This window comes from Esox lucius, chromosome 25, assembly GCF_011004845.1.
Source record: "Esox lucius isolate fEsoLuc1 chromosome 25, fEsoLuc1.pri, whole genome shotgun sequence".
Classification (NCBI taxonomy): Eukaryota; Metazoa; Chordata; class Actinopteri; order Esociformes; family Esocidae; genus Esox; species Esox lucius.
The window spans coordinates 12,628,140-12,654,150 of record NC_047593.1 but is presented as its reverse complement, the minus strand read 5'-3'; the positions used below and the strand labels follow the sequence as shown (position 1 = coordinate 12,654,150).

The following is a 26,011-nucleotide window of genomic DNA, read 5'->3' as shown; positions in this document are numbered from 1 at the left end:
CTCTGTACTACTTTCTATGGGGAATGTAATCTACAGACGCAAATCTGAACATGTAAGCATTTAGCAGCAAGTAATCAATTAATCAAGAGTCTAGTCTTGTGAAATACGTAATGAAACCCAACCTAACCCTCTGAAAGCACAAGATGGGAGCTCTGGGTGTTTTTCCCCCAAAGAACGAGTGATTATTGTTAGGAGTCAGGAGAGAGGATGAATATTCATGATATGACATTTCGAGGGGAGCAGATGATTCCGTATGTACACAACCCGTGCTGCCGCATTCAAATGCAGCTGTTGATTCAAACCTCAAAAGGTTTCAGCGAACACAAACTCGATTGAAAGTCTCCTCACGGGAGCAGGTTGTGTTTGAACTGCAATCGCAAAAACAAAGTGCCAATTATCCATCTAACTAGGAGTAACAAACCTGGAAGCCAGTAAATGCTCGGGCCCAGATGTATTGGATTGTGAGCTTCCAATCGTTTTTTTGAAAGGATTTAATGAGTTAAATTAATTGAATGTAGGGCAGTAAATGGCAAACCGGTCCCCAATGAGTGACAGTGGAAGTAAGCACCAGTGGTCGGCGTGCGTGAGCCCGTGTGTTTGTTCGTGTGTGTAAAACACACAGCACTCACAGCTGGAAGTGTCAGTTACCATGAAGACACGCCCACCTCAAGGGATCTTCCACCGCTCCTCCCACCCAAAGATACTAACTTTTCTTCACGCTTTTCCTGTCTATTACTGTCCCCTGTTAATTCCTCCCCTTCTTCCTCCAGGAGTCCTAACATGGCCTGTAAACTCAGCCTACTCGTCATTATTACGAATAAGGCTTTCATGTCACACACACAATTGCACGTAGTTAGACAAAGAGAGCTACAGCTCAAACAAGGATCTCGCTAATGATGGCTAAACCAGAAGATTTGTAAAACTGACAAGAAATGGTCAATGCACATTTTACATACGTGCCATGGCACAGACTCCATTTTGAGGGGGAGGGGGGCTAAATAAAATGACATTGCTGTAGGCTCTATGTCAGATTTTACAACACTGGTTTCGGAAAAAATATATTACTGAACATTTTTACTGAATTTGCAGCAAGACACACAAGACCACTTGCATTTAGAGGAGAATTCAATTAGCAAAATCTTGATCACTGTTGCTATGTATACAGGTACCAGTTTTGTTCCAATGTTTCATTTACTGGACCTTTAACTCCTCCACTTCCTCTAGGAGTCACTATCCATCCATCCTCTACCACATCCAAACCAAGGGTCAACTGGTTCAACGGCACCCAGAAACTTCAAATTAAGCACAGCAAAAGTATATAAACAAATATATATGAAGGTCTGCCCACCTCACTCCTCCCTAACGAGCTTAACAAGCAATCCACCCAACATCACTAACCCTCAAGTCAACCCAACCGCACATTAACCTCAACTTCACAGGGTGTCACACTACGATCCTGTAGGTCTGACACACGCACAGGGATATGAGTGAGCAATATGATAAAATCAGCAATTATCAACATAAGAGCAGGTTGATCTGAAGTCGCCTTTATAATCACATGCTCCCTCTTAGCCTTTCAGGGCCCAATATGACAATGGCAGTTGAGAACAACGCTCAAGAGCAGAGCGGGTCATTTTCAGTGGATCGTCTTTTTGCGCAACTTCGAATCGCCTGTTGACATGACCCCTGAGCTGTTGCCGGTACATATTCTGCCCACAACTGCACCGTGGCAGGAGATGCCTGGGGCTGAGCATCTTTCAACAGGTACCTCCCATACAGGAAGACAGTACCTTCTCAACCCTCCGCCGCCTTGCTTTTCGGTTCCCTTGCCGCACACAGAACCTCCCCATCACACACACAGACACATTTAAATGAGTGCACGCACACACACACACACACACACCCCAAACATATACACCATCTGACAGGGGAGTCATTCCACATTCCTAGCAACACGTCTCTGGGCAGACAGACTTCACCCCCGGGCCCTCAGACAGACAGCTCCCTGACAGTGACGACCAGACAGACTCCTCTCAGCCTGGCTGAGCTTCAGACCAACCGCATAACAGCATAATGGCCATGAGAGAGTGTGAGTGGGTTTGAGTGTGGTGAGATCACATTCCACACATTTCATTAATATTCCATGTTTTCCTTAAAGAAGAACATGTGATTATCCATGTTATTTCTTTGCCACACTAAATAACATTATATAAAATGAAAAAGACAGAAAATAAAAAAAGCTGTCATATTTTTTGTTAAATTATTTCGTAAACATATGATAATTTATAGGATAACTGCACACAATAAGACAGGTTAAAAACATTAAAAGCAATAACATTGCTCTAATATGCATTGTAAACAAATTTTAAGTATGGATATGGGGGTGGATACACTGCTCATAAAAAATTGAGGGAAATCTAATCACACCAAATAAAATAAAATCTTTATTGTAAATTGTGTAATTTGTTGTGACAAAACGATGTAACAATGGACAATGGAAACCAAAATCACCCACTGATTGAGGGCTGGATTCAAACATCGAAAATCAAAGTAAACAAATCACAGGCTGTTCCAACTTGCATAAATGTCATCACGGCAACTCATACTGTGACTCAGTAGTGTGTATGGCCCCCACGTGCCTGTATGCTCTCCCGACAACGTCTGGGCATGCTCCTGATGAGACGACGGATGGTGTCCTGGGGGATCCCCTCCCAGACCTGGATCAAGGAATCAGTGAGCTCTGGGACAGTTGATGGCGCTACCTGGCGGAATCGGATGCACCGATACAGAATGTCCCAGAGGTTCTCAATTGGATTCAGGCCAGACAATGGCATCATCCAGGAACTGCCTACACACTCTTGGCACATGAGGCTGGGCATTGTCCTGCACCAGGAGGAACCCAGGGCCCACTGCGTAAGATCTGAAGATGGGTCTGTGGATTTCATCCAGGTTACCTAACAGCAGTCAGGGTACCGTTGGCTAGCACATGGAGGTCTGTGTGACCCGCCAAGGATATGCCTCCCCAGACCAGACACAGCAAACTTTCTTACGATGCCATATATAGATGTGCCTTCCTGGAGGAGCTGGACTACCTGTGCAAACTGAATGGGCTGCAGGAACGGTCTCATGCTACCAGTAGAGACAAGGACACTAGCAAAATGCAAAACTAGTGAAGAATCAGTCAGGAATGATAAGAACAGAGCAACTGTCTGTGGCCACCACCTGCAAAACCACTCAGTTTTTGGGGGTTATCTTGCGGTTGCCTCTCCAGTGCACCTGTTGTCACTTTCATTGGCACCAAAACAGGTGACATTGATTCACAATCCCTTACGCCTCCTAACTGGACAGATTGATCTCCCTGATGTTTAACTGACTAGGTGTTATTCTGTGATGAATACGTGTTACCTTGATCGTTTTGAGCAGTGTATTTTTTAAAACAAATGAATCCTGAAAAACAAAAAATCAGATTTCTTTTTCAAATGATCTTGTAATCTTTTGGAAAGGCCAATGACTGAAATGTAAATCTCATCCTTCAGTTTGACATGAAAAGGGGTTATATAGTACATAGCATCACACAAAGGAACGTTACATGCAGTTTGGTCACTCTGGAGTAGCTAGCGTTCACCCAATGTACCCACCGAAACTGGTTCCATTCGTTACACATTAATAATACAAAATGTATTTCAAACGTGTCGTTTTTGCTTTTTTATGTAAACACACATGGCTTCCTGGTTGAGAAAGGACCTTCAAACCACAATAGTATGTTCCACTGTAATTTCACATTGAAGTGTCACCCGGGTAGAAAGCATTTTCTAGGAACACAGATTTGAAATTATTTATGGTTTTGGGAAAAATTTTCACAAAGACATCACACTACACATTTTTTGAAATGCATGTTCGTTTTACCTCCAGGCATGAGAAGTACTTTAAAGAAAGAAAAAAAAACAAGTCGCAGGCTACCCTCTGTTTTTGCTTTTAATCAGGCACAGGCTTCTCCTCCCTGTGAAACCTTTTCCAAGATGCTTGTGTAGACGAGAACGTACAGCCCCAACTTCTGTGAATATGCCTTGTAAAATAAGCATTAAAAAACTCCAAAGCCCAATAAAATGTATTCATTATTAATAAAAAAAATTGACAAATTCTGTATACCGTTTTCCAAAATAAAGTTCTAAGTTGCATTTTGCTAGGTTTTTTATTTCTTTCCTGATTTCTTTGTCCATTTAAATTACAATTATTTCTAAAGGAAAACATTTTAATCAGATTGTGTTTTTCTGATGAAGTGCTGAAACAAAAGCACCTGACTCTTTAAGTCTATCATTAATCTGTAATCTAATGACGTCACTTCATACCATACACACACAAATTATGCTATATGGTATTTCTGCCAGATTAAGCCCTCCTATACGGCCTTCTGCCTGGTAAGCCCTTCTATAGGCTCCTGCCTGATAAGCCCTCCTATACGGTCTTCTGCCTGGTAAGCCCTTCTATAGGCTCCTGCCTGATAAGCCCTCCTATACGGCCTTCTGCCTGGTAAGCCCTTCTATACGGTCTTCTGAAGGTTTTTGAGTATTTTTGTCAACCCCACGAGACTTGTTACCGTTATTGGAAACAGATCACGTAGTCCCCACACACAAACAACAACAAAAAATAATGGACTTTTGTGAGCTACTCCCATAGACTGCTGAGTCAAACAAAGCAGAATATTCTTAACTATACAAGCCATTTTAATTAATTGAAAACGCATTTTGTATGTACTTTACACACTACCCAGTTGCACAGACGGCCCAACAGCTGTGACATATTGTTTGTGAACACATTCAAATTGACAGAAACAACATAAGGAACAACTGGGGTCATGTCTTGCTCAGGGACAGAATTGCAAGTTTTTCACTGTGCCGGTTCGGGGATTTGATCTAGCAACCTTTCGGTTATTAGTCATATACTCTAACTGTTAGGCCGGGAGAGTTATCAGGTGTGCATGGCAGATGTGAAAATACTCCCTGGGCCCCTGAGATAATATTCTCTCAGCATGTATTGGACTGGATGGGGAAGACAGAAAACACATACGTCTACCTTCTGGGAGCGCAGAAGACATAACAGAGGATGTTGTTCTATGTGGGAGTGGAAACGGATTTTGGTGAGACGGTTCAATTTCCACACTAAAAAAACCTGTTCAATTATTCTGGTAGTCCCATTGCAAACTGTGTTGTTAGACACGGACTGAGTTTCTAGACATGTGGTATGTGGGCTGAAAACAACACTAATTAATAGCTCAAGGGCACCATTTCACTATAATGTTTGCATATTTATACGTACACCACCAGATTGGGTTTAACTACAAAATATAATTAATAAAAATAAAAAAAAAGGAAAGCAGAGCTGAGCTAGTCACTTTCAAATAGCTAAGACTGCTGTAGTCAAAGCTTCAGACGGCAACACATTTCCTTCACGATGTCACCTTTACTTACACCTCCACTAAGTCCCCTCACCTCGGCAACACCTCAACAATGCCCCAACCACAGTAACATAAATGGCTCAGTCATCTCCCACTAAAACAAGACTAGAGCTCCTAAAAACAAGTGTTGCTGACATGACAGGCATATGCACCCCTCGCCTCACACCGCCTCCCCTCCCACACATCCTTCCCTCCCACACCTTCCAATCACTCTCGCCTCCCCTCCCACACCTCCTGTCCTCTCCTCATCCCATTCTCTCATCGAGGCTTGTTAGGCTAAGCTGTAGAGACGAGTGCCTCAGAGCTGTTCCATATATACAATAGCACTGGCCACACACACACACACACACACACACACACACACACACAAACACGCATGCATGCATGCATGCACGCACGTACGCGCACACACACACACACACACACCATCCTGACTTGGCTGGTAACCTGTCTATCCGCGGGTCCTCGGTAGGTGCAAAAAGCTGCAGAGCAGATGGTGACCACTGGGCCCCTGGGGAACCAAAAATAAACTGGTTGAATGTACAGAGGCTCCACTGCTCCTCCACGCACAGCTACAGCCATGGCTCCTCTCTGCCCTTTGATCTAATCAACACCTCGTGCCCAAGCTGGAAGAGGTGTGGGCGTACAGAAGTGCGAGCGTGCGTCCGCTCGCTCACAGAGGTGTGGACAGTCGGGGAAAAGGGCGACTTGCTAAAGGCCCTGAACAAATTGGCTGTCTGTTCTCCACTCTAACTAATCACCCCAACTCTCCAACGCAGACGGAGGGGCGACGATCGACGGCGCGGCCCACCACCAACCACTGTTCAGAACCAGAGCTCTTCAGAGGACCGGTCATCGAGCAGAGTAGCAACAACAAGGAGCATTAACAGCAGTGACACAATTCACCCACTCAGAACAGTTACAACGCTACCTATTCAGAGAGAGAAAGACAGAGAGAGAGAGAGGGTAAAAAAGCAGGGAAAGAAGAAAAGGAAAGTGTGTGTGTTTGAGTGTTGGAGCGTAGGTATGAGGAACAGGGCTGCAGAGTCCGGAAGGGGGGCCTGACAAGAAAACGCCTGAGAGGAATATTACCAGTGCAGTTATGGGTGATGCAGGAGCAGAAATAAAAAGAATCCCCAAATCCGGGCCGATTTCATGTTGAGGCTTCTATGTCAAACCAATCATGAATGTGAACATGGTTTTTGTCCTCGGGACCGACTGCTGAATTCATCGGAGGGCGCTGGAATACCTCCGATGTCCGCCCACGAGCCGGAACCACACATCACGATGAAGTGAATGAATTAAGCAGATAAACTCATGTAACAGAAAAAATAACAGCCAAAGTGCATGTTCCACCCCCGTCCCTCCCACACAACATCCTGGTTTAAAAGTTATTTTTTATTTTTTTCAAAATCAACATTCGGAAAAAGTTTAACCAATCGCGAGGTGTTTCCTGAGACAAAAGTTCTGAGGTATTAATAACCAGGGGGCACCTGAAGTGACCTGCTTTATTTAGCATCAGAACAATCTGTAGGCACCAGATAGGACTTGTTTTCATTAAATAAGAAAATGCATGTATATGAACTGAGTACATTTGAGTGTGTGTGTGTGTGTGTGTGTGCGTGCTCGCGCATAACACTCCAGGACAATGGTGATATAAACCAGCTGCTATAATGCATGTGGAGATGAGCACTGACTATTACACACAAGCTACACATGGAATGGAAGGAATTTGTACAACCCCTGAACACCACCACTTAGTAAGCCTTGAGACACAGCCGGTTTCTTTGCCCCTGGGTCTCTCCAGCACATGCACGCACGCGCGCACGCACGCGCGCGCGCACACACAGAGACAGACACACACTTCCGAGTGTATAATAACACACTGATAAGGAGAGCACTAGCTCGCCCTGTCCGCCTCCGAGGAGAGAGATTCATTACTCAGCTTGACTCGCGGCACATGGGACTGGCTGTCCGTCAAAACACCCGCTGCCACGGCAACTGAGCAGCTGGCCGCCACCGTGTTCCCGACAACAACTCTCGAATGGTTAGAGAGTGTCAAGCCTGTTCGCAACCACACTTGGAGAACACATCTCGGCAAGGTGCCGCTTAAGAATTCATTAGGGTGCGCTCCTTAGAAAACACATTATATATACACGACGGCTTGGCCTGAGAGACAGATCCATTGCCTGGCCTTAGTCACTGATTGTGTGTCCTTGATGGTTTTTACGTTTGAAATGGGGGCGGCTCGTCGATGGAAGCTATCAACCCGAAGCAACAGCGATATTTTATGCTAAAATTTATGAGGCGCGTGCCGGGACACTCCTGCACATATCAATGGCGTTTGTTACGACTTTCTGGCTCAGAGCGGGTGATTGGATAGGAGGGAATATGAAGCTCAGAATACAATATTATCACCATACTTAGTTGCCAACAGGTTTTCATAAGCATTTTCATTTGATACTATGATTGCATTGCGGTTGGTTTGTCTTCATACATATTGCTCAGCACGTCAGTTGGGGAACAAACAGAAAGCCATGAGAAATTGTGATAATAAGTGATAATAAGCAACGTCTTCCTGTCTAAAGAGGATGAGAGATCAAGCTACAAAGAACAGTGTTCTGGCGCAGCCGAGCGGTACATATAGTCAAAACAATTTCCCCGATATATAATTGCAGAGAGTGTTTACCTTCAGTGGGATTGACGGCCGCAGGTAAACTGTCCCATGGGAGAGTCCACGAGGGGCAGGGGTGAGGGGAGAAGACTGCCTCGACACCGCACTCCTGCGACACACACACAATAATCAAGGTTAATGTAGAAACTTCTCCCAGCCTCCAGGGCTCCTTAACTAACAGTAATAAAACGGTTTACAGGGAATAGGGACGACCCCTCGAACCTGACCACTGTTAACAGGCATTATTTTTCATCTGAATCCTTTCATCTCTTTTTCCCTGAAGATAACAAATGCTGAGGTTGGTTGTCCTAGTAACCTGGCTCATACCTGCTCACTCGCTGTCTCTCGAGAAGAAAGAAGTGGGTGACAGAGGTAAAAAATTTTTAAAGCATTATGAGAAAAAACCTTTGACTAACTTTGTCATTGAACTGGCCTACGGAAAGTGCATAAATGTGTTGTAAAATTACATTTACTGCTCAGACAATGTTCCATGTCAAAACCTAGAGAGGAAAAAAAAAGAAGAGAGGCCAGATCCCTAATTTACTCCCACCTTGTGGAAGCTAGCTTAATGCAACCACATCATATCCAGTGAGTAAAATGTTATGAAACACAACACTTCCATCATTCCAGACATCATGTCATTGACGTCTTCTGATATTACAATGCAAAAATTCCACATGTAGCCCCTTTAAGACAGGTCAAGAGCAAAAAAACATACAACTTTCACCTAGTCTAAAACATTGGGCAGTTCGCCTGTATCAAAACCTCCCATAGATGTTATTCAGAGGGAAAATCCTTAACTACTGTTGAAGAATGACAATGAAAAGGCTTGAGGTTTTTCCCTGTTGTTGTGGCTGAAACAAAAAGAAAATGGCCTCTTTTGAAGCCATTCCAAGCTGGGGCGTTGTAGTGTGGCAGGGAGTGGGTACACTGCCGAGATGCTTCTAGAACCTGTCACTCTAATTTCCCAGTACACCTGGCAAGAAGCATCCGGAAACCTGGCAGGCATACAGAGAGCTGAGAGGAGACGACTTTATGACTGACAGATTTCACTGATATCACAAAGTGCCTGTGTGTGTGTGTGTGTGTGTGTGTGTGAGTAGGTAAGCGTCATCTCAGAACACTGCCATTGTCAGCCGCCCAACCGAGGAGCTGATTCAGAGAGTGTTGGTGAGGAGATGATATGCGAGGGCTGGGTTTGGTTAGCAGCGGTGAATGATAGCCATGTCACCCCGCTGGGGCCCGGCCCTCTCTTTTCCTGTCTCATTCTCTCTCGTCTCCCCTTTTTTCCCCCCTTCTCTCCATCACGAAGGCCCCTACGCTCCAACGAGGCCCAGGACTGACAGCAGCTGCACTGCAGTCTCGCCGTGGGCGACGAGAGACACACACACACGGCAGGCTACAGACAGCAGGGTGTGCGCGCATTCGGATGTCTGTGCCCCGCTTGTCATGGCGTGTTGGAACGGCGCGCACCTGCGCCTCCTCCGTAATGGAGCTGGGTCGAGTATCACATACTAAGCGGGCAACTTGTTATCAACATTTACGAGTGGCCGATGCACTTCCTGCTACGGCTGTATGTCATTTCGGAGTGGCCGCCAGGAAATCTCAGATTTATACTTCGGGACCGGGCCGTGCCAGAGAAGGGCTGAGGAGGAGGTTTTCTGCCCGGACAGCTGTTGTCTGTTGATGTGGTGCTGAAACCGCTTCTCCAAAGTGTTCCAGTAGGAGCCATTAGGAGACCAATGCTAACTGCGATAATAGCTATTACATTCTGAGGGGGCCTACACTGAGAGTGAAGAGAGCATGCCGGAGGGTGTACTCTGCACGCACAGGGGTTTCTGGAGCAATTACTAAAAGTTGCTCACCCTGCCTGTGAATTATTAACACGTTCTGTATTATTATACGGGACGCAGTAAGAAAAGTGCTAGATGTAAAGTCAAATTTGAAGAGGTTTAATTGGTACTTGAAAAGGAGCTGTCAGCAATTTGGACTTGAAGAAATGTTTCCGGGCCATTCAGGCTGATGTTAAGAACATGATGATGAGAAAACAAGACCCAGAAATACATTCAGTGACACCTACGAAGCAGCCGACGCAGACTGGCAAACAATTACCGTGTACTGCTCTTAAAGGGGCCAAATGGAGTGGCGGGGCTCCAATAATCTGGCCGCAGATGTCGAATGTAGACGGAACAGGGGCCGTTATTGCAACCATTCAGAGTGAATAAATCTTTATTGTTACAGCTCAGGGACACTGCAGAAAGACAGAGTGTCATAAATGTTGTGTGTGTGTGTGTGTGTGTTGCAACAGACACTCAGGGTCGAGAAAGGCGCCACTGCTGCTAAGAGCATGTGCCTTTTTTTCCCTCTTTTTACAACTGACAGCTTCACTGAAAACTTCAACACGCCACCTCAACTGTGCCTCAACAGAGCATGCCTAATCCCTCCAAAACAGACTGCATACTGTAGATTGAGAGAGACTGAGAGGGAGAGGGAGAGTGCAAGTGAGGGAAAAATAACAAAAGAGAAAGACTGGAAAAGTTTGCAGGAGAGAGCGAGGGAGAGTGTGTGTGTGTGTGTGTGTGTGAGAGAGAAAAGATAATATTCAATTACTTTTAGTTTAGTCATTGTAGGCCTGGGGCCTCCAACGAAGTGCACCTCCTTGGTCATCACTAGGCTTTCCTTGTCCACTTGGCTGGGCTGAGGTTCCTCAGCTGGGGTTGAGGGGCCAGCGGCGGGGGCCTGGATGCTAGAGAGGATCATTCCACAGGCCTCTGCCGCCCTAAGGACCCCGGGGACTTCCTGGACCCGGTGGTACCAACGCATTAGGAGGGGCAGCTGGGAAAGCACAGCACTGCCGACGATGCTCCGAAGAGAGCTCTGGGATGGGGAGAAGACATGGGCCGGAGCAAGTTAAGTGACTCATCAGAAGTGTCATCTGCACTGAACCGAGGGCCCAGGTTCCACCAGACTGATCTACTCTACTCATCATCAACCCCTCTGGAGATGGGAAGAAGGAAGGGAAAAACTGGCAGAGACGGGGAGGGAGGGAGGAAAAGGACAGGTGTAGAGATAGGGAGGGAGGGAGGGAGGGAGGGAGGGAAAGTGCCAACAGAAGACAGAAGATGCACAGAGACTCAAAGACAATCTGAGACACACACAGAGTCAGGCAGAGGGACACACACAGAGTCAGGCAGAGGGACACACACAGAGTCAGGCAGAGGGACACACACAGAGTCAGGCAGAGGGACACACACAGAGTCAGGCAGAGGGACACACACACAGAGTCAGGCAGAGGGACACACACACAGAGTCAGGCAGAGATAGGTGATTGTAGATAAAGCCTGGGGAGGCTGTGGCTAGACAGCAGCGATGGTGTGGTAGAGGAGGAGACACGCTAGGCTGAGTGTGAAACTGGAAACCACTGGAGCACAGCTGACCCCTAAGAGCCTCATTGTGAGAACTTCAGTTCATTCCAATCCCAGGCTACAGCTCCAGGGACAGGAGGGGAGAGGGGGAGAGGAGAGGGGCATAGGAAAACCTCTTGACCATCTGGCTCTGAGGCATAACAGATCAATAACTAACACTCCGTGGTGGCATTTCTGAAAGCCACCAAAACAAACCCACCACAAAACTAAATGATCGCAAATCTATAAGTAAATAGTTCCCAGGTGAATTCAGCCAGGGTCAGAAGGTTCAGCCGCGGCGTATAAATCACTGGTGTAGTTCTACAACTGCCGAAACTATTTCACAAACTAACTGGAACAAGCCTTGGCTAGGGCCCTGACAATCCCATCCTTTCAATACCAATATCACAGCCTAATTAAATCTGCCTTATATGACTTCGACATTGAAATGAATTTCAACCTGCTGAATTTCAATGGACCCATCATTTCTTATTGTACTCTTATCAGCCATACCCAGACGGACCACCTTTGAGAGAAAAAAAAACACTGCACCACGAACGAACACACACACACACACACACACACACACAGTTTCCATAGTTAGAAGATGTCTTTCGTGGTTGAACAGGTACCACCCGAGGAAACGTTCTGTAAGGTGGAGAGGCACGTCAGAGGTACACAAACACCCCATGGCAACAGTTGTCAATCCCAGGATTCGGAAGAGGCCGACACGGGCGAAAGCCAGAGCAAGGCCGTTCTGTTCAAATAAAACACGCCACACACTCTCCCTTGTCTAAACACCCCAGAGGAGACAGGCCAGGCAAATGGGTCTTACATAACGGTTACATAAACACCCTCGCAGGGCTGTCGGCCCTTCATCCAGAGATTTACATAGTTAGCTACGTGCAGATGGGAGTCTACTAAACATAAGTCAAGAACAGGAAGTGAGAACCCTGCCGCATGAGACAGGGATTTGTCTGTGTCGTCTTGCCAAGCAGGTACAGCAATGGAGTTGGAGAGGCAGCACGCAAACAGATTCCGGTCATGGTGGTTAAGAGACTTAAGACTTGAACTGCCCTTCCACTGTCCAGTATTTCTGGCAGGGGTTTTAAGGGGCTAGGGTCTTACCAGGTATTGATGGACACACGGAAGCAGCACCACGTCCGTCAGAGTGAAGTACAGGCCCTCTGCAAATAGGTGCTCCAGTGGCGGCAGCACAGTGGTCTTCACCTTCCTGATGTCGGAGCACCACCTGGTGGTGGTCGGCGGAACTGCGCCATCACTCACAGACAGCTTAGCCAGGGCAGCTCGGAGTTCAAGACCATTGGCGGAGTGGAACTCCTGGAGCTGGGCGTCGTCCATCACAGGGCCCCCCTGTGGGTCCCTGGGATCCAGGGAGGCCGTCTTCTGGATGTTCTTCTTCTTCTGCTGGTCCTGTAGCTTCTGGCGGCGAATCTTGTCGTCGTTGTGGACCTTGACGGGTTCGCCCAGCCTCCGCTCGAGACTGAGGAGTGCGGGGGGGAGGTGTTGAGTGGGGTTGGTGGGCTGCTGGAGGTGAGCCTCAACGGCAGAGGGGATGCTGAGCTCACACAGCCTGGTCCACTGGCTCACCTGTAGGGCAGTCAGAAGGTCATGAAAATGTACAACGTATGCATTTTGGTTAAAATATTGACCACATTTATCCCACCCCATTAACGCTCTCATGAAAGAACACGTTGGAGAACCTAACCTCCACTTAGAAGAGTGAGATGAAATGCTGCAAAACTGACAACAAAAAACAAACAATAATCCCCCATCTGTCATTATTTAATTTGATTTAATAAACCCCCCCATGATTTAATAATCCCAAATCTGTCATCATTTGGTGCAAACAATTACCTTCATTTCTCCGAGAACAAAGTAAAGGTAATTAAAGATGACGTTTCAGGAACGGTAGCCTACTACAAAACGGTTAAGGGGCGTGTCATGGCTTGCTGAAATGAAATGGACCCTGCATGTGGAGTTTCTGGCCCCTACCTCAGCACAGGCTTTCAGACAGGTCTTCTTGAAGCCCAGCAGTGACAATGCATCCATCCTACTAGGGTCCGCCTCGCAGGTCCTGTTAATAATATGCCGCAGTACCACAGCCAGCCCGGCCCGGCAGTACCTCCCGGTCTCACCCAGAACGGCAGGGAGACGGCAGCCTCTCACCAGTGCGGGCAGGTCCTTGACACAGACCACAGATACATCCAGGGACTCTGGTACCTGTTAAAAGCCGAGTGGATGTGGCACATGTTGATATGTTGAAATGCATACACCTTCACTGATAGCATGTAGTGTTGCTTACTGCAATGTGCTTGGTAAAGTTTTTCACAATGCTGCTGGCCAACAAAATCCCAGTTTCTGTACCAACTGGGTCTAACTGGTGTTTGATGGCAATGCTGTTTTGATGCTGTTTAAGCTGGTATATGACAATACAGAGGGTGGTAGAACAGCAAAAAACTACCTTAAGCTGGTCAGTTGCAAAACAGTTTAGTCGGTCTAAGATGGGTTTTTTCTTTAATATTTAAGCAGGAAACGTCCTGAATGTTAACAAAACAATACATACTGACATACCTGAAACGTCCTGAATGTTAACAAAACAATACATACTGACATACCTGTGACCTCCAGGATTGTGAGTTGTCGGTGTCAGGTTTGGCAGAAACGAGGAAGACTTTGAAGGATGTGCACTCGCAGTAGGACAGAAGGAAGAGGGCACTGGATGTGTGTAGCGGAAGAGAGTGCTGATAGTTGTGGGAGGATAACTCGAGGTAAAGACACTCTGGTTGATGCTCCTGCATTGTGAGGACTGTCTGGGTGAATACTGCCGTCAATTAAAACCTGTAAACATGAAGAAATATATACTTGTGCTGTAACCAGCTCTGGCAGAGGCATGGGCCCTGACTTTGTATGATTCACTACCGAATGCTTCTGTCTGGAATCATATTAATTGTTCCGAATGCTACCTGAAGAAAGTGTAATCAAATGTAACTACACCTGATATCACTTACAGAATATTTCGTTTCCCCCAAAACTGATATTTTCAACTTATTTAACGAGCTATTTGATCTTAGAACTTCTGAGGTGGTCAATTAGTGTGGGCAGTGGTCACCCTGGTCCAACCCCATGGACACGCCAGTCAATTTTAACATGAATGGCTTTATTGGTACGGAAATGTTTTTTTTTTTATTATTGCCAAAGCAACTAATAACAAGTGTGAAAACAAAGTTAAAATACTTTTTTCTAGCTACATGAATGGAAAATGTACGGTTTAGTAGGGATGATGTCATCATTACAGCACACGGTTTAGTTTTCAAAACACTAAGGATTCGCACGCCTAACATTTGCCACTCAGTCTTTTCCAAAATAGGAAAATAGGTTTGTATAAACATTAAACATGTGATGTTTATTTCTGACCAGCAGATGTCCCTACCGTGCACCGTGTTTAAACCTGTTCAAACGCTTGGAGTAATTAACAGTTTTTCGAAGCAAAGCCTCAAAAGCTTAAGAAGGCATCGGTTGCCCATAACTACAGAATGAAATATGATACATTGAAATAAGCCACTTACAGTTCATGTGAAGCTCTGTGCGAAATTCTAGAAAAACACGCTGTTGTTCCATGTACACACGTCAGTTCCTGAATATCACGTTCCTAGTGTAACGCTCTATAGATACCTACTTCATCCGCGGTAAATATATTCTTGTGCATTTCAGTATAAATTGTCTAAATGTATTGAATAAATTAAGTATGCCCAATATAGTTAATGGACCGTGGTTATAAATTTTTTACTCTAAACATATTGCTGGTAAGTCCATGGAACTATCTAACTTGCTTGTTTGTTTCCATCTGACATAATTAGTAGGTGAACAAGACTACTGAGAAAAATATAAAGGCGTTTCAGCCTGTCATAACCGGTAATAACTCACTGGTTTGGGCTACTATAGCGCAAATGCCGCTTAATTTGGCTACTGTAAATATTTACATGTCATAATATTCACACGTTTATTTGAGAAATACACGCTAAGGAGTGGGGTAAGGTGATCATACATTACGAAACAAACTAACATTGGCTTGCTTTTATAATTAACTAACTTAGCCTACGTTACTTCATCTGGTGGGCTAACGTTAGTTTTCCAACCATGGCTAGCTACTGACTTTTGCTGGCTAACTAGCTAAACAGTTTCATCAGACGTCACTTGCAAGTCATTCATTGCTGCATACATAAATATCACGTTATACAAGTTAATAGAAGCAATAGACTTTTGTCTTTGTGTGAATACTAGATCACTACTCAAAAGCAGAGGAGATGATTCCTTAATCTTTTGATTCGCAGCTCAGTGCGACCATGGCTGCATCAGTGAGTCTTGACTTGGACCCCATTTTCCTAAAAGGACTGGGATACTTGCACTCAAAGAGCAAAGACTCAGCAGATAAACTCAGGGCTCTGCTGGATGAGTCTCTATCAGGCAGAGGGAGTGACTCCTCTTACCGCTCAACACAGAAGGTATGGACACTCAAATAGTCACCTCTCTTTAGAAGACTACGTGTTCACCCTAGAGGCTAAGGCTATTCTAATTTCATTTTATGGACTTCTGAAAGAAATGCAAAGGACATATCTGACTGCAATATAACAGATTATCGAAGTGCCTGTGCCTCACCTGTTCTGCTTGTTAACCTCAGATCACACACTTTTTGTCTTTTCTGCGACTCCCAACATTTGTTCCTCCGATACCAATGAGTTTGTTGTCATTTTCATATGCGTGCAGGAGGTTGAGGTGACAAAGGTGTCGTCAGTGTCCAAGATAAGCCTGAGTAAACAGGACTCAAAGTCCTCCTCCAGCTCCTCGTCGTCCAGCAGCAGCAAGTCCAGCAGCTCGGAGAAGAACAAGAAGGAAGTGGAGAAGAGGTCCTCAGAAAAGGCATGGCAAAGAATTACTGCTGTGTTTGACTGCTGGGTTTCTAAAAAACAATGTATTTTCTCAGTCATGCATTATTCTTATTGTGATTATAAAAAAAAAAGTTGGTTTGAATAAACATCATCCTGTTTTTCCCCAGGTGAGGGCAGAGCCAGGTGAAGGACCTGAGCCACTTAAGAAGCCTCGTCTGGAGCCTAAACAGCAGGAGAACCGTTCATCACCTGTCACGGTTCAACCCTTTAGAGACATCCCCCTACCGGACTTCTCCAGCTTCGATGCGGAGACCAACGCAGATGACTTTGCCATGGAGATGGGTCTGGCCTGTGTGGTTTGCAGGTAAGTGCCAGGTCACAGCATGCCCAGGGGTCGGTTGTGGTCGTTGGCTAGGCCGTGTGCTCTCCTCTGGCGTGTCTGTGTTAGCAAATACTTACTGATTGAGTGAGCTGTGTGATTTGGAGGTTTGATGAGATGTGCTCCAGAGGACACGTTTCTCGATATTCCGCTCTCTCGTAACTTACTGTTGAGTGGTTTTAGAGGGGCAAGACCTTAATCTCAACGTTAAAAGAAAACAAAAAAAAAAACATTTAAAGCTGCAAAAAGTAATTTTGATGGCGTCTCATTGTGACCGGATCAGGCAGATGACAGTGACGTCGGGCAACCAGCTGGTGGAGTGCCAGGAGTGCCACAACCTCTACCACCAGGACTGCCACAAGCCCCAGGTGACCGACAAGGACGTCAACGACCCGCGGCTGGTGTGGTACTGCGCCCGCTGCACGCGGCAGATGAAGCGCATGGTAAGAGACGGCCGGACGACCCGACCCATGTCACCAGACAGACAGGCGTTCTTTGACTTAAAAGCTTTGGTGGGGTGTCCAGGCCTTCTTTGTAAATAATAATAACCAGGTCAAATGAATGCGGTAGAACATTGCATGAATGTAAGGAGCTGACCATAATATACCGTACAAAATACAGTGTTTACGCATGAAGCCACATCCCCACCGTTTCTTCCAGGCCCAGAAGACCCAGAAGCCTCCCCAGAAGCCGGCCCCAGCAGTGGTGTGCGCCGCCCCCGTAATGAAAGACCCGCTGGTGAAGAAACCAGAGCTTAAGGTCAAACCCGACACAGCCACCACCTTCCAGGCTTTCAAGCGGACTGAGGTGAAGGTAAGCACATCGGAACGCGTGTCATCACTGGACATTTACACCAGGTGTAGGGAGGTTTCAGGTCCGTGAAGTGCCTGTGAGTTTTACGTCCCTCACACGTGGTACTTTCTCCACCAGACTTCTGCAGCGGTATTAGCCAACCCCTCAGCCAGCGGCACCTCCTTGCAGTCAGGTAGCGGCCTCACAGGATGGGCCGCCTTCGGCGCCAAGACCTCCACTGCGGGGCCCGGCGCCGGCGCCAAACCCGGCTCGTCTGGGCCAAGTGGGGGAAGCAAGGGCTCCCCTGCCACGACCCCGCCGGCCCAGAAACCCGCCGGACTCTTGGGGCTGACGGGCTCAAAGTCAGGAGGCGGACCGGTCGGCGGCGGAACCAAGGCGCCCGGAGGCAACGGCGGCAACGGCGGGAACAGTTCCGGCTCCTCGTCCCTGAAGCCTCCTCCGCCCCTGACCCTGGGAAAGCAGACCCTGATCCGCTCCTCCAGCGGAGAGAACCAGGGGAGGGGGACAAGCCCGGGGTCCTCCCCGAGCGGGTCTCAGCCCGGCCTGGGAGGCAACGGCGGAGGGCCCGCGGGCAACGGAGGAGGGAACGGTAACGGGTCGAAGGGGGCGTCCGCCACGTCCCAGGAGTCTCAGCTCAACGCCATGAAACGCCTGCAGATGGTGAAGAAGAAAGCGGCACAGAAGAAGCTGAAGAAGTGAGTGGAACGAGAGGAGCGAGGACGAGACAGGTTTGTATGTGAAACGTGGTGGCAATTGCCAGAGCGTCGTATTCGCTGTAACATGGATATAACGTCGTCCGGTTGAATACTTGAATTTCACTGTAACGTACGAAATGCTGCTGGAGCTCTGGTGAAAGCGGTCTGTGGTAACAATGTGCCTCTTTGTTCTGTCAACTCAACCACGTCACTGAAATTACTTCTTTTTTTTTTTTTTTTTTTTTATGGACTAAATTAAACTGCCTCTTTTTCTGGCGTACTTTGTCTTATTTCTGTGAGGGGACTCCTGGAATCAGAAAAAAACAGATAATGCCTCAACATCTTTAGGGAGCAGTCATTTTATCCAAACCCTTTAATGAACACGAACGGGCATCAGTCAAAACTCTTTATTACGCATCAAGACAGATATCATAAAATATACATAAATAGAAGTAATGTAGAACCTTAACATACGATAAACTCTTAAAATACATTTTCTGGACATAAATATATTAGATATCACTCTTAATTATTGTTTAATCTGGACATCACATTCATATGAAGTAATCAACACTGCAGGAGGCAATAGAAAGTGCTCAGCACGGTAATATCTTCATTCTTGGTGCAAGATTTGGCTTTCCCAGAGCAAGGATGCAATCATTTTCACAGTTATCTTTGCGTTACATTTGTTGATAAAAAATAAATAAAGCATTATACTCAGCTCCATCCCATATCAATATCTGAACCAGGATTCCGCGAATGAGTTTAGAGTTAGCTTAGCTAAGAAACATATTTTGTAATTACACACAAGGAAATCAGCGATTTTTTTTTTGTGATTAACTTCCAGTATACCAATAATTTGTAATTATGTTCTGACCTTTCACACAAGAAACTGTTGAGCATAGGGACCCCCGCTCTTGACAACGCAACTAAACTGCTTTGCCCAGATGGTAATACATCTGCTTTGGCCTTTCAAATCTTCACAAGGTCATAGAGGCTGTTTTCTCTGGACAGATTGGGCCTAATTTTTAGGAATCTACATTAAAATATACATTAACCCAGGACCACCCCTAATGTGCCTGGAGGAACTGTCTTTTTTGGGTCCAGGAATCAACATGGGATTGAGCCAGTTTAATGGGATTGAGCCGGTGTGTTCCTTCATGCGTACGACATCTTGCCGAGGTAGTTGGCCGGGACGTAGCCCTTCTGACCGTTGGCCTCTGCCAGCCACCAGTCCTTGTTGCCACCCAGGTCGCTGAACTTGAGGATCTTCACGTGTTGGTACTCCAGCAGGGTTAGTTCCTTTTCACAGCGAGCCTGGAACGCATACACCGCGTAGAACTGGAGGAACAGACACACCAAATGGAACATTCAATCTAGGAGTTATTTTCTTATATTTCGTAGTACATTAATAAACATTACAGTTATTCACACAAAGTCATTTGCAACGCAGGCAGATTTAAAGATGCACAAGGCATTGCAAATGGCACCTCCTTGATTCACCAGTAGGTGCCACTTTATACCAATTTTAGACTGACAAAAAAACATCCCCAACCCCACAGAAACTCTGTAGTACCAAACACATTTTGTAGCTCCCCAACACACACTGTAGCTCCTTATCAACATTATCCATTTAAAATCTATATAGAGCATCTGTTTTTTTTTTGGTGTGTCTGAAATCTGTCAGGCATTTTCTCTTTTATTAAATGGAGAGAGTGGGGAAGGACGAGACTTTCTTCTGAAATAGCAGGGGTCCCAAATTCATCTTGCAGTGGTACGCATGCACCAGAGTCAGCTGCTTCGACCGCTGCGCCACCCCAGGCCACAGCGGATCATATTCTTACCAAGGTCAAAGGGACCCACCCAGGTCACGGCAGACAAAGACATGGCCCAATAAGAATAGTGGCTGCCCCAGGGGGCTGATAAACACTGTTGTCCTAGCGTGACTGACATAGTCAGTGCCGGCCCAAGCTTTTTGGGGGCACTAAGCAAAATGTGTCCCTCAAATGGGGGCCCAAAGTGCCCTGCCCTAGCCTTTTGGGGGCCCCCTCTCCCCTAGTGGTCTGGGGCCCACTGGCGTTTAGGGGCCCTAAGCTGCCACTTATGTTCCTCATGCCTAGGGCCGGCGCTGCTGTTGTATAAATGATACTCCATATAAACTCTATGCGAGATGGAGTCTCACACACAAAGAAAACTGCACCCACATGGCCTATTGGAGCATTTTTTCAAATCATCTGCATTATAAACCAGCAGCCTTCAGATTGTACTGTTCTCCACGCAATAACTGCCCCCATAATTCATACCACAGCTCAGTCCAGTGTGCTGACCAGCGGAGGCCTCTACAAACCCATTAGTATTACAGTGCTTGTTAAAATCCCACGATTATGAGATTGTGGTCCGTGTATTTCCTGTGTTGGGCTTTATTGTATGTAAATTACCATGGAGCCTGTATATCAAACGGGCCTTTCATTGTCAATTAAATATCTTGTATATACATAAACAAAGTGGCCTGCGTATCAAACAGACCGTTTTGAGGTGTTTTGTACGTCGAGCGGAGTCGGCCATTCACGTTCGGGCTGTTGACATAACAATCTAAAACCCACTGAAAGCCCCGCCAAAGCCCTGTGCTTTACTGTAAGCCCTTGAACTGAACTACGATCCCTCCTCCCATATAAGAATGCACCTTGCCAGGTAGACACGCGTTAGAAATGCACCACGCTGTACAATAAGCTACTTTTGACCAAGACCCACTGTCCCAGCAGGTGAACACTAGATTGTAAAAGCTTCGTTAAGCAGCTCATCCGTATCCCCAAAAAGCTCGTTTTTTAATGAATGCCTCGGTCCACTCGTAAAACAGCCATGTCTGTCGTGATTTTTTTTTAATAATTGGCCTCTTCACATCACTTTATAAAACGCAGGCCTTTGTTTTGTCTCTCTGAACACCAGTAAACATGACTACCCGGTTGAATACTTGGGAAGGTCACCAAGAAGTAAAGGATCAAATCTGATTGAATGGAAACCAAGATGAGGGCACCATAAGAGGTCTGTGCCCCTGTACACCTTTATCTTCGATCAGAGAACAGTGCCGCTTTTCTTTCAATCCTGCTAGTATCCATCCATGATCTAAAGGCCAAACCATTCTGGGTGAAGATTTGGGCAACTTATGGGATTGGTGTGTCTTTACAACACTCATAGGTATAAGTTCTACAGTACAGTGAACGGCGACTGCCCCTTTTTAGTCGATTTGTCTCCACACCTGCTGGTCGTCGGCGTCCGTCTCCGCGTCCTGTGGTACACCGGGCTCCGTGTCCCCAGGCAGGCTGGACAGGGTGGAGCAGCTGTCGTACGCGGCGCCAGAGGTGTCGTTATAGAGGCTGAAATTCGGCATGCTCCGCATGCTGCTTTGACCCCTGAAGCTGTTGTTCCTGCTGCTGCTCGACACGAACAGGCTGAGGTTGTCAAAGTCCTCGTCCTGCACCTCCACGGCCTGCTGGGGCTCTGCGGTCCTGGTGCCCTGGCCTGTTCGTCCCGGATCCCGGTTGGGGTTGTACTGCTTCAGGAAGGACGAGTAGACGTAGCCCTGGGTACCTGGGAGAGATCCGAGAAACCGTTTGTAGTGCTGAGATGATTAATAGAAACAAATCAACTTATCGCAGGCTTATTGCTGATATTGTAGCCTAAATAAACTTCCAAAAATAACCATTCTTATCACATTAATTCAGGCAAAATTAAGAAACAGACCTGGGTACATTCAGCACTTGAGGTCTTTGCACATTAGGGACTGTGCCATTGATTCAGATAAATTATTTGAAAGAAAACTTGATACTAATGAAAAGGCTAGTTATAGGCAGGCCTAAAAAAGAAAAAAAGGCCCAGACGGTTGGGTTAGACATGGGTTGTGAATAGGGCCCTGTGTGACTAGACAGTGGGTTGGTCACAGGGAGATCAGTTTCGTTGAACAAATCAGGGTATAAATGAAAGTGTCTTATTGCACGGTCTATAATCTGTCTACAACCCAAAGGTTTCTTTATAACAGGCACACTAGCAATGGGAAATGGTCGTTTTGTTTACCGCATTCCTAGCGTTAGCATTGACAGTGTAATAAACAGCTTCTTAGGAAGAGTTTTCCCAGTGGATAAAGTAAATATGTGAACTAGTTTTAGAAAACAGTCGATACTGAGAAACACACACGCGCACAAACCTTTCTACAACTCCTCTCAAAAAACTTGGCTGATTTGAGCCTTGTTATTCCGGAGTACAGAGAGACGCCGTGAGTGCCTCCTCTCTCCTCAGCCTGTTCCTCAATGCCCTGGGGAGAGGCTTTGTACTTTAAGTAACTCTACTTGCAGCGAGAGGCGGCACGCCTGCAAACAACTGGCTGGCGTTCGGGTGCTAGCTAGACGTGCAGCATGGGAAAAAATATGTGGTAACAAACTCTTTGAATTGGCCCTGTTTGTGAGGCGACAACTCTCCAGAGATATGGGGAGGGAGGGAGAGAGAGAGATGGAGGGAGAGAGAGACTGAGGGAGAGTGAGGCGGAAAGTGTTTGTGTGGCTAGTTTGTTCCAAGAATTGCTGTGACATCACAGACGGAGACCTCAGGGGATTTCTTCGACAGGCTGGTTGACTTGTCAGCTGGGGTAAGTTCATAACCAGAAGGCGCGCTGTGTATCTCTCTACAAAACACACTTTGAGAGACACGCGCGGTCCCTGATACACAGAACAGAAGCAGTAGGTGCTCAGCTACTTCGCAGTGTCTGGATGTTGGTTTAGAGCATCCCACGGCCCATTCAGTCCAGGCCGCAGGAAATGAAAAACATGTATTATCATAACTTAAAAGCTCTCCAGACCACTCCAAAAATATGCAATAATTTTAATGGACCCATATACTTTCTAGTAATTACCCTTTATCTGACCTGCAAACAGATTTTTCCACAAAAATCTGTTCAGGCCTCGGTTAAATTTGGAAAATCCTGACGTGGCCACCCAGCCAAAATTTTTTTAGGTAACCCATGACAACCCCTCAGGCAAAACAACTGGCTCTTCATCATCCAGCCACCACAGAGTCCTTCACGCTAAGATTGTCTGTCCAAACTGGATTTTCACAGGTGAAAGGCCTCTGGGAGACAGTTTGATACAGATATCTCTTCAGGGCGAAAACACGTCCATTTGCTAAGCGCCGGTGGTAACTGACGACCGGACAACCACGCCTGTGATGCTGATACTCACTACCGGTGTCGACCAGCCAGCGCCCGCGGCTCCCCAGGGGGTCTTTGTCCTCCAGCAAGCCCACCAGTTCCCCCTCCAGTAGACTGACATCCAGCTCCTGGCACCCGTTACAGTTCCTCTTCAGCTGGTACAGCCTGTCAGCTGTGTACTCTTCCAGCAGCCTGGCCCGCTGGGTCTCCGTCTGACGCTGGATCTCCGGGACCTGGGGGTAAAGGGGTGGGGACGAGTCATTAGTGTCTGAGTCAGGGGGAGGGGTCGCTTATAAGCCCCCTGGGGTCGGTGGGGGTTGTCTCGCGACTTTTGCGCTGATCAAAAACAAAAACATGCAAACACACACACACACACACACACACACATGGTCTGGTTGGGTAATGCTGCTTTTCCGGGCTTCTGGCATTCCTACAGGCAGCAGGTTCTGTGACATGCCTTATTTCTCTTATAAACCGGTTACCAACACAATAAGTGCAGTCAAAAATGAGGTCATACTCGTGGTATATAAACTTGTTACGCGGCATGTGAACGCTCCTGATGGTTGGTATGACAACCATCACGGTAGAGGCCCTGTGCAGCAAGAATGCTATCTGACTAGCTTATAACAGCCTCGGCTTACTCACCGCTAAGCTTCTCTTGGTTTTCTCGAAGCTGACTTTGCGTTCCATTAGTTTCTGTGCGTTTTCCTTGACGAATGTCAGGTTGTTGAGCTCATCCATGATGCTGCTTTGGACTTCACAGATGTTGGACAAAGGTGCCTGGACAAAACACACAACACTAGGTCAGCCTCGATCAACCTAATAACTTAATGTTCAGCTTCTGTTTTGTTAGTATGCACAGAATACACAGGGCAAACCGCACCGCCATTTCTCTAACTCGCAGGCCCCGCCATGCCAGTGCTAGAAAATAATAACAACAACAACTGAAACAAGTGCCACCACTATAAACAGAGTATTTGCGCAAATATTAACAATATTTATGCATATTCATGAGCGTGTTTGTTCATTAGTGTGTTTAAATAAAGCAGGGGCTGAGGACACACCGCTGGGGGTCCCCAGTGTAAAGAGTCAGTAAGGAGGAAGTCATCACAGACTGAGAGCCTGTCCATCAGAAAGTCCAGTATTCAATTGCGCATTATGCCCTACAGGACCAATGATCGGAGCTTGGTAGGTTTTTGAGGAAACAGCAGTGTTGAACGCTGAACTATCGCACAGAACTAGAATTCCCATTAGAAATTAGAAACCCGCTCACCGGAAGCTGCTGCATGGACGGCGCGTGGTGGCGGGCCGTCTCCATCAGTCCTTTGAGAAGCGTCACCAGGCAGACGACACAGTTGGACAGGATGGTGCGGGCGGCCATGTTGAACCTCTGCAGCTCCTCCACCAGTTGAGCATTCAGGGCCTCATAGTCCCGCCGGGCCGCTATCTGACCATTTGGTACCGATCCAAACGTCATGTTAACATTGAATACAGTAGCTACGCTAAAACACTAGCATTACTATTTGCGTCGTAACTATCAGGAATGTGTATTTAAATTGATAGCAAACAAGTGAAATTGGTAACGGGTGACGGTGAACGGTGACCTTGTCGATCTCACCTGGTCCTCGGATACCGGCGACGGAGAGGAAGAGGAGACGGGAGACGCGGAGGAGGAGGAAGGTGACCGCTCCAGCCGGCTGCAGTAGTCCAGTAGTTTGTCGTAGCGCTTCAGGATGAGTTTCTGCGGGGCGGCGAACATTCCCTGCAGGGATGAGAGCGGGGCCAGGACCAGACGCTCCAACATTTCTTTCTGGATGGGGTCGGTGGGAAGCCGTTGTAAAGAATGTTTTTGCAAAAAAAAATATGAGATTGGCATTTGTTTCTTTTCAACAAAGAAAATAATTCTACAAACGGGTCTGATGCGAACAATCCATTGCCTTTTCAGAGGCTAGTTGCCTGTGTACTGTATAAGTTGTGTGAAGCTATTAGAGCTAGCAATTAGTGCTAAAGTCTGAATTGCTCCTTTGCCTGGCCCCTCATCCTTTACTGAATCCATAAAGCAACACAAGGAACTCTATTCAAAGCTCTTGTTTTTCAGAATGAGCAACACTGCCATCCCCACAGAACAAAGGGTCGGCAGAGGACAGAACAGCAAGAGGGAGAGTAGACAGTAAGAAGCAGAGAGAGAGAGAGAGAGAGAGAGAGAGAGAGGAGAGGGCTGCATCAGAGCGGTAAGGGGACAGACAGAAGGTTTCACCAGGCAGGAGTGGAAACATGAAGGTTGACTGGCAGATCACTCACTCTTTTGGACGGATAGGAGTGGAGGCAGAGCGGGTGCCTTGTAAGCACGGGGGGGGGGCTGGGGGGGGGCACAGCAAGGGCAGTGGGCCCCACAGGTAAAAACCCTCACGGAAGAAAGAGTCGAGAGGCAGACAAGCAGGAGAGGGAAGTGAGTGGAAGCGCCGCCGTCTTGATAGTGATGGA

At 46.8% G+C, this 26,011-nt stretch overlaps 3 protein-coding genes across 9 annotated transcripts in view; 1 reads left to right on the top strand and 2 right to left on the bottom strand.

The window, feature by feature from the left end:
• gstcd (glutathione S-transferase, C-terminal domain containing) overlaps positions 1–15,210 on the bottom strand; it is a 54,657-nt gene extending 39,447 nt beyond the window's left edge. For 3 of the 4 annotated variants that reach the window (XM_010888514.4, XM_020043878.3, XM_034291091.1), the window contains exons 1-6: positions 15,124–15,210; positions 14,173–14,395; positions 13,550–13,777; positions 12,662–13,144; positions 10,740–11,006; positions 8,145–8,238 (exon numbers count right to left, since the gene is read on the bottom strand). In XM_010888514.4, coding sequence (XP_010886816.2) covers positions 8,145–8,238; positions 10,740–11,006; positions 12,662–13,144; positions 13,550–13,777; positions 14,173–14,355 — 1,255 coding nt within the window. In that variant the 5' untranslated portion in view covers positions 14,356–14,395; positions 15,124–15,210. Of the gene's footprint in view, positions 1–8,144; positions 8,239–10,739; positions 11,007–12,661; positions 13,145–13,549; positions 13,778–14,172; positions 14,396–14,565; positions 14,676–15,123 lie in introns of those variants that run through there. The other variant, XM_010888515.3, reaches the window with a different exon arrangement.
• On the top strand, positions 15,160–18,582 carry ints12 (integrator complex subunit 12). Of its 3 annotated transcripts, none has more exons than XM_034291092.1 (7): positions 15,160–15,243; positions 15,889–16,059; positions 16,322–16,474; positions 16,611–16,807; positions 17,106–17,265; positions 17,483–17,635; positions 17,753–18,582. In XM_034291092.1, the coding sequence occupies exons 2-7, from the start codon at positions 15,901–15,903 to the stop codon at positions 18,332–18,334; spliced, it is 1,404 nt and encodes a 467-aa protein (XP_034146983.1). In that variant the 5' UTR covers positions 15,160–15,243; positions 15,889–15,900; the 3' UTR covers positions 18,335–18,582. The 3 variants fall into 3 exon arrangements, with proteins under 3 accessions (XP_034146983.1, XP_010886818.1, XP_010886820.1); XM_010888516.5 differs by lacking the exon at positions 15,160–15,243 and adding an exon at positions 15,426–15,587 and having other exon boundaries at positions 17,753–18,581; XM_010888518.5 differs by lacking the exon at positions 15,160–15,243 and adding an exon at positions 15,446–15,469.
• Positions 18,583–18,599: 17 nt separating this feature from the next.
• The window catches only part of arhgef38 (Rho guanine nucleotide exchange factor (GEF) 38), a 25,301-nt gene continuing 17,889 nt past the window's right edge, over positions 18,600–26,011 (bottom strand). For both annotated transcript variants that reach the window (XM_034291090.1, XM_020043877.3), the window contains 6 exons: positions 25,146–25,337; positions 24,801–24,974; positions 24,173–24,307; positions 23,559–23,760; positions 21,587–21,918; positions 18,600–19,671 (listed from right to left, as the gene is read on the bottom strand). In XM_034291090.1, coding sequence (XP_034146981.1) covers positions 19,489–19,671; positions 21,587–21,918; positions 23,559–23,760; positions 24,173–24,307; positions 24,801–24,974; positions 25,146–25,337 — 1,218 coding nt within the window. In that variant the 3' untranslated portion in view covers positions 18,600–19,488. The remainder of the gene's footprint in view (positions 19,672–21,586; positions 21,919–23,558; positions 23,761–24,172; positions 24,308–24,800; positions 24,975–25,145; positions 25,338–26,011) is intronic.

What these genes read in the sequence shown, in the direction of transcription:
- ints12 (XM_034291092.1), top strand. Translation starts at nt 15,901, where the DNA reads ATGGCTGCATCAGTGAGTCTTGACTTGGACCCCATTTTCCTAAAAGGA. An exon ending in CGCGGCAGATGAAGCGCATG is followed by an intron (nt 17,266 to 17,482) that starts GTAAGAGACGGC and finishes CGTTTCTTCCAG; the next exon opens with GCCCAGAAGACCCAGAAGCC. An exon ending in TCAAGCGGACTGAGGTGAAG is followed by an intron (nt 17,636 to 17,752) that starts GTAAGCACATCG and finishes TTTCTCCACCAG; the next exon opens with ACTTCTGCAGCGGTATTAGC.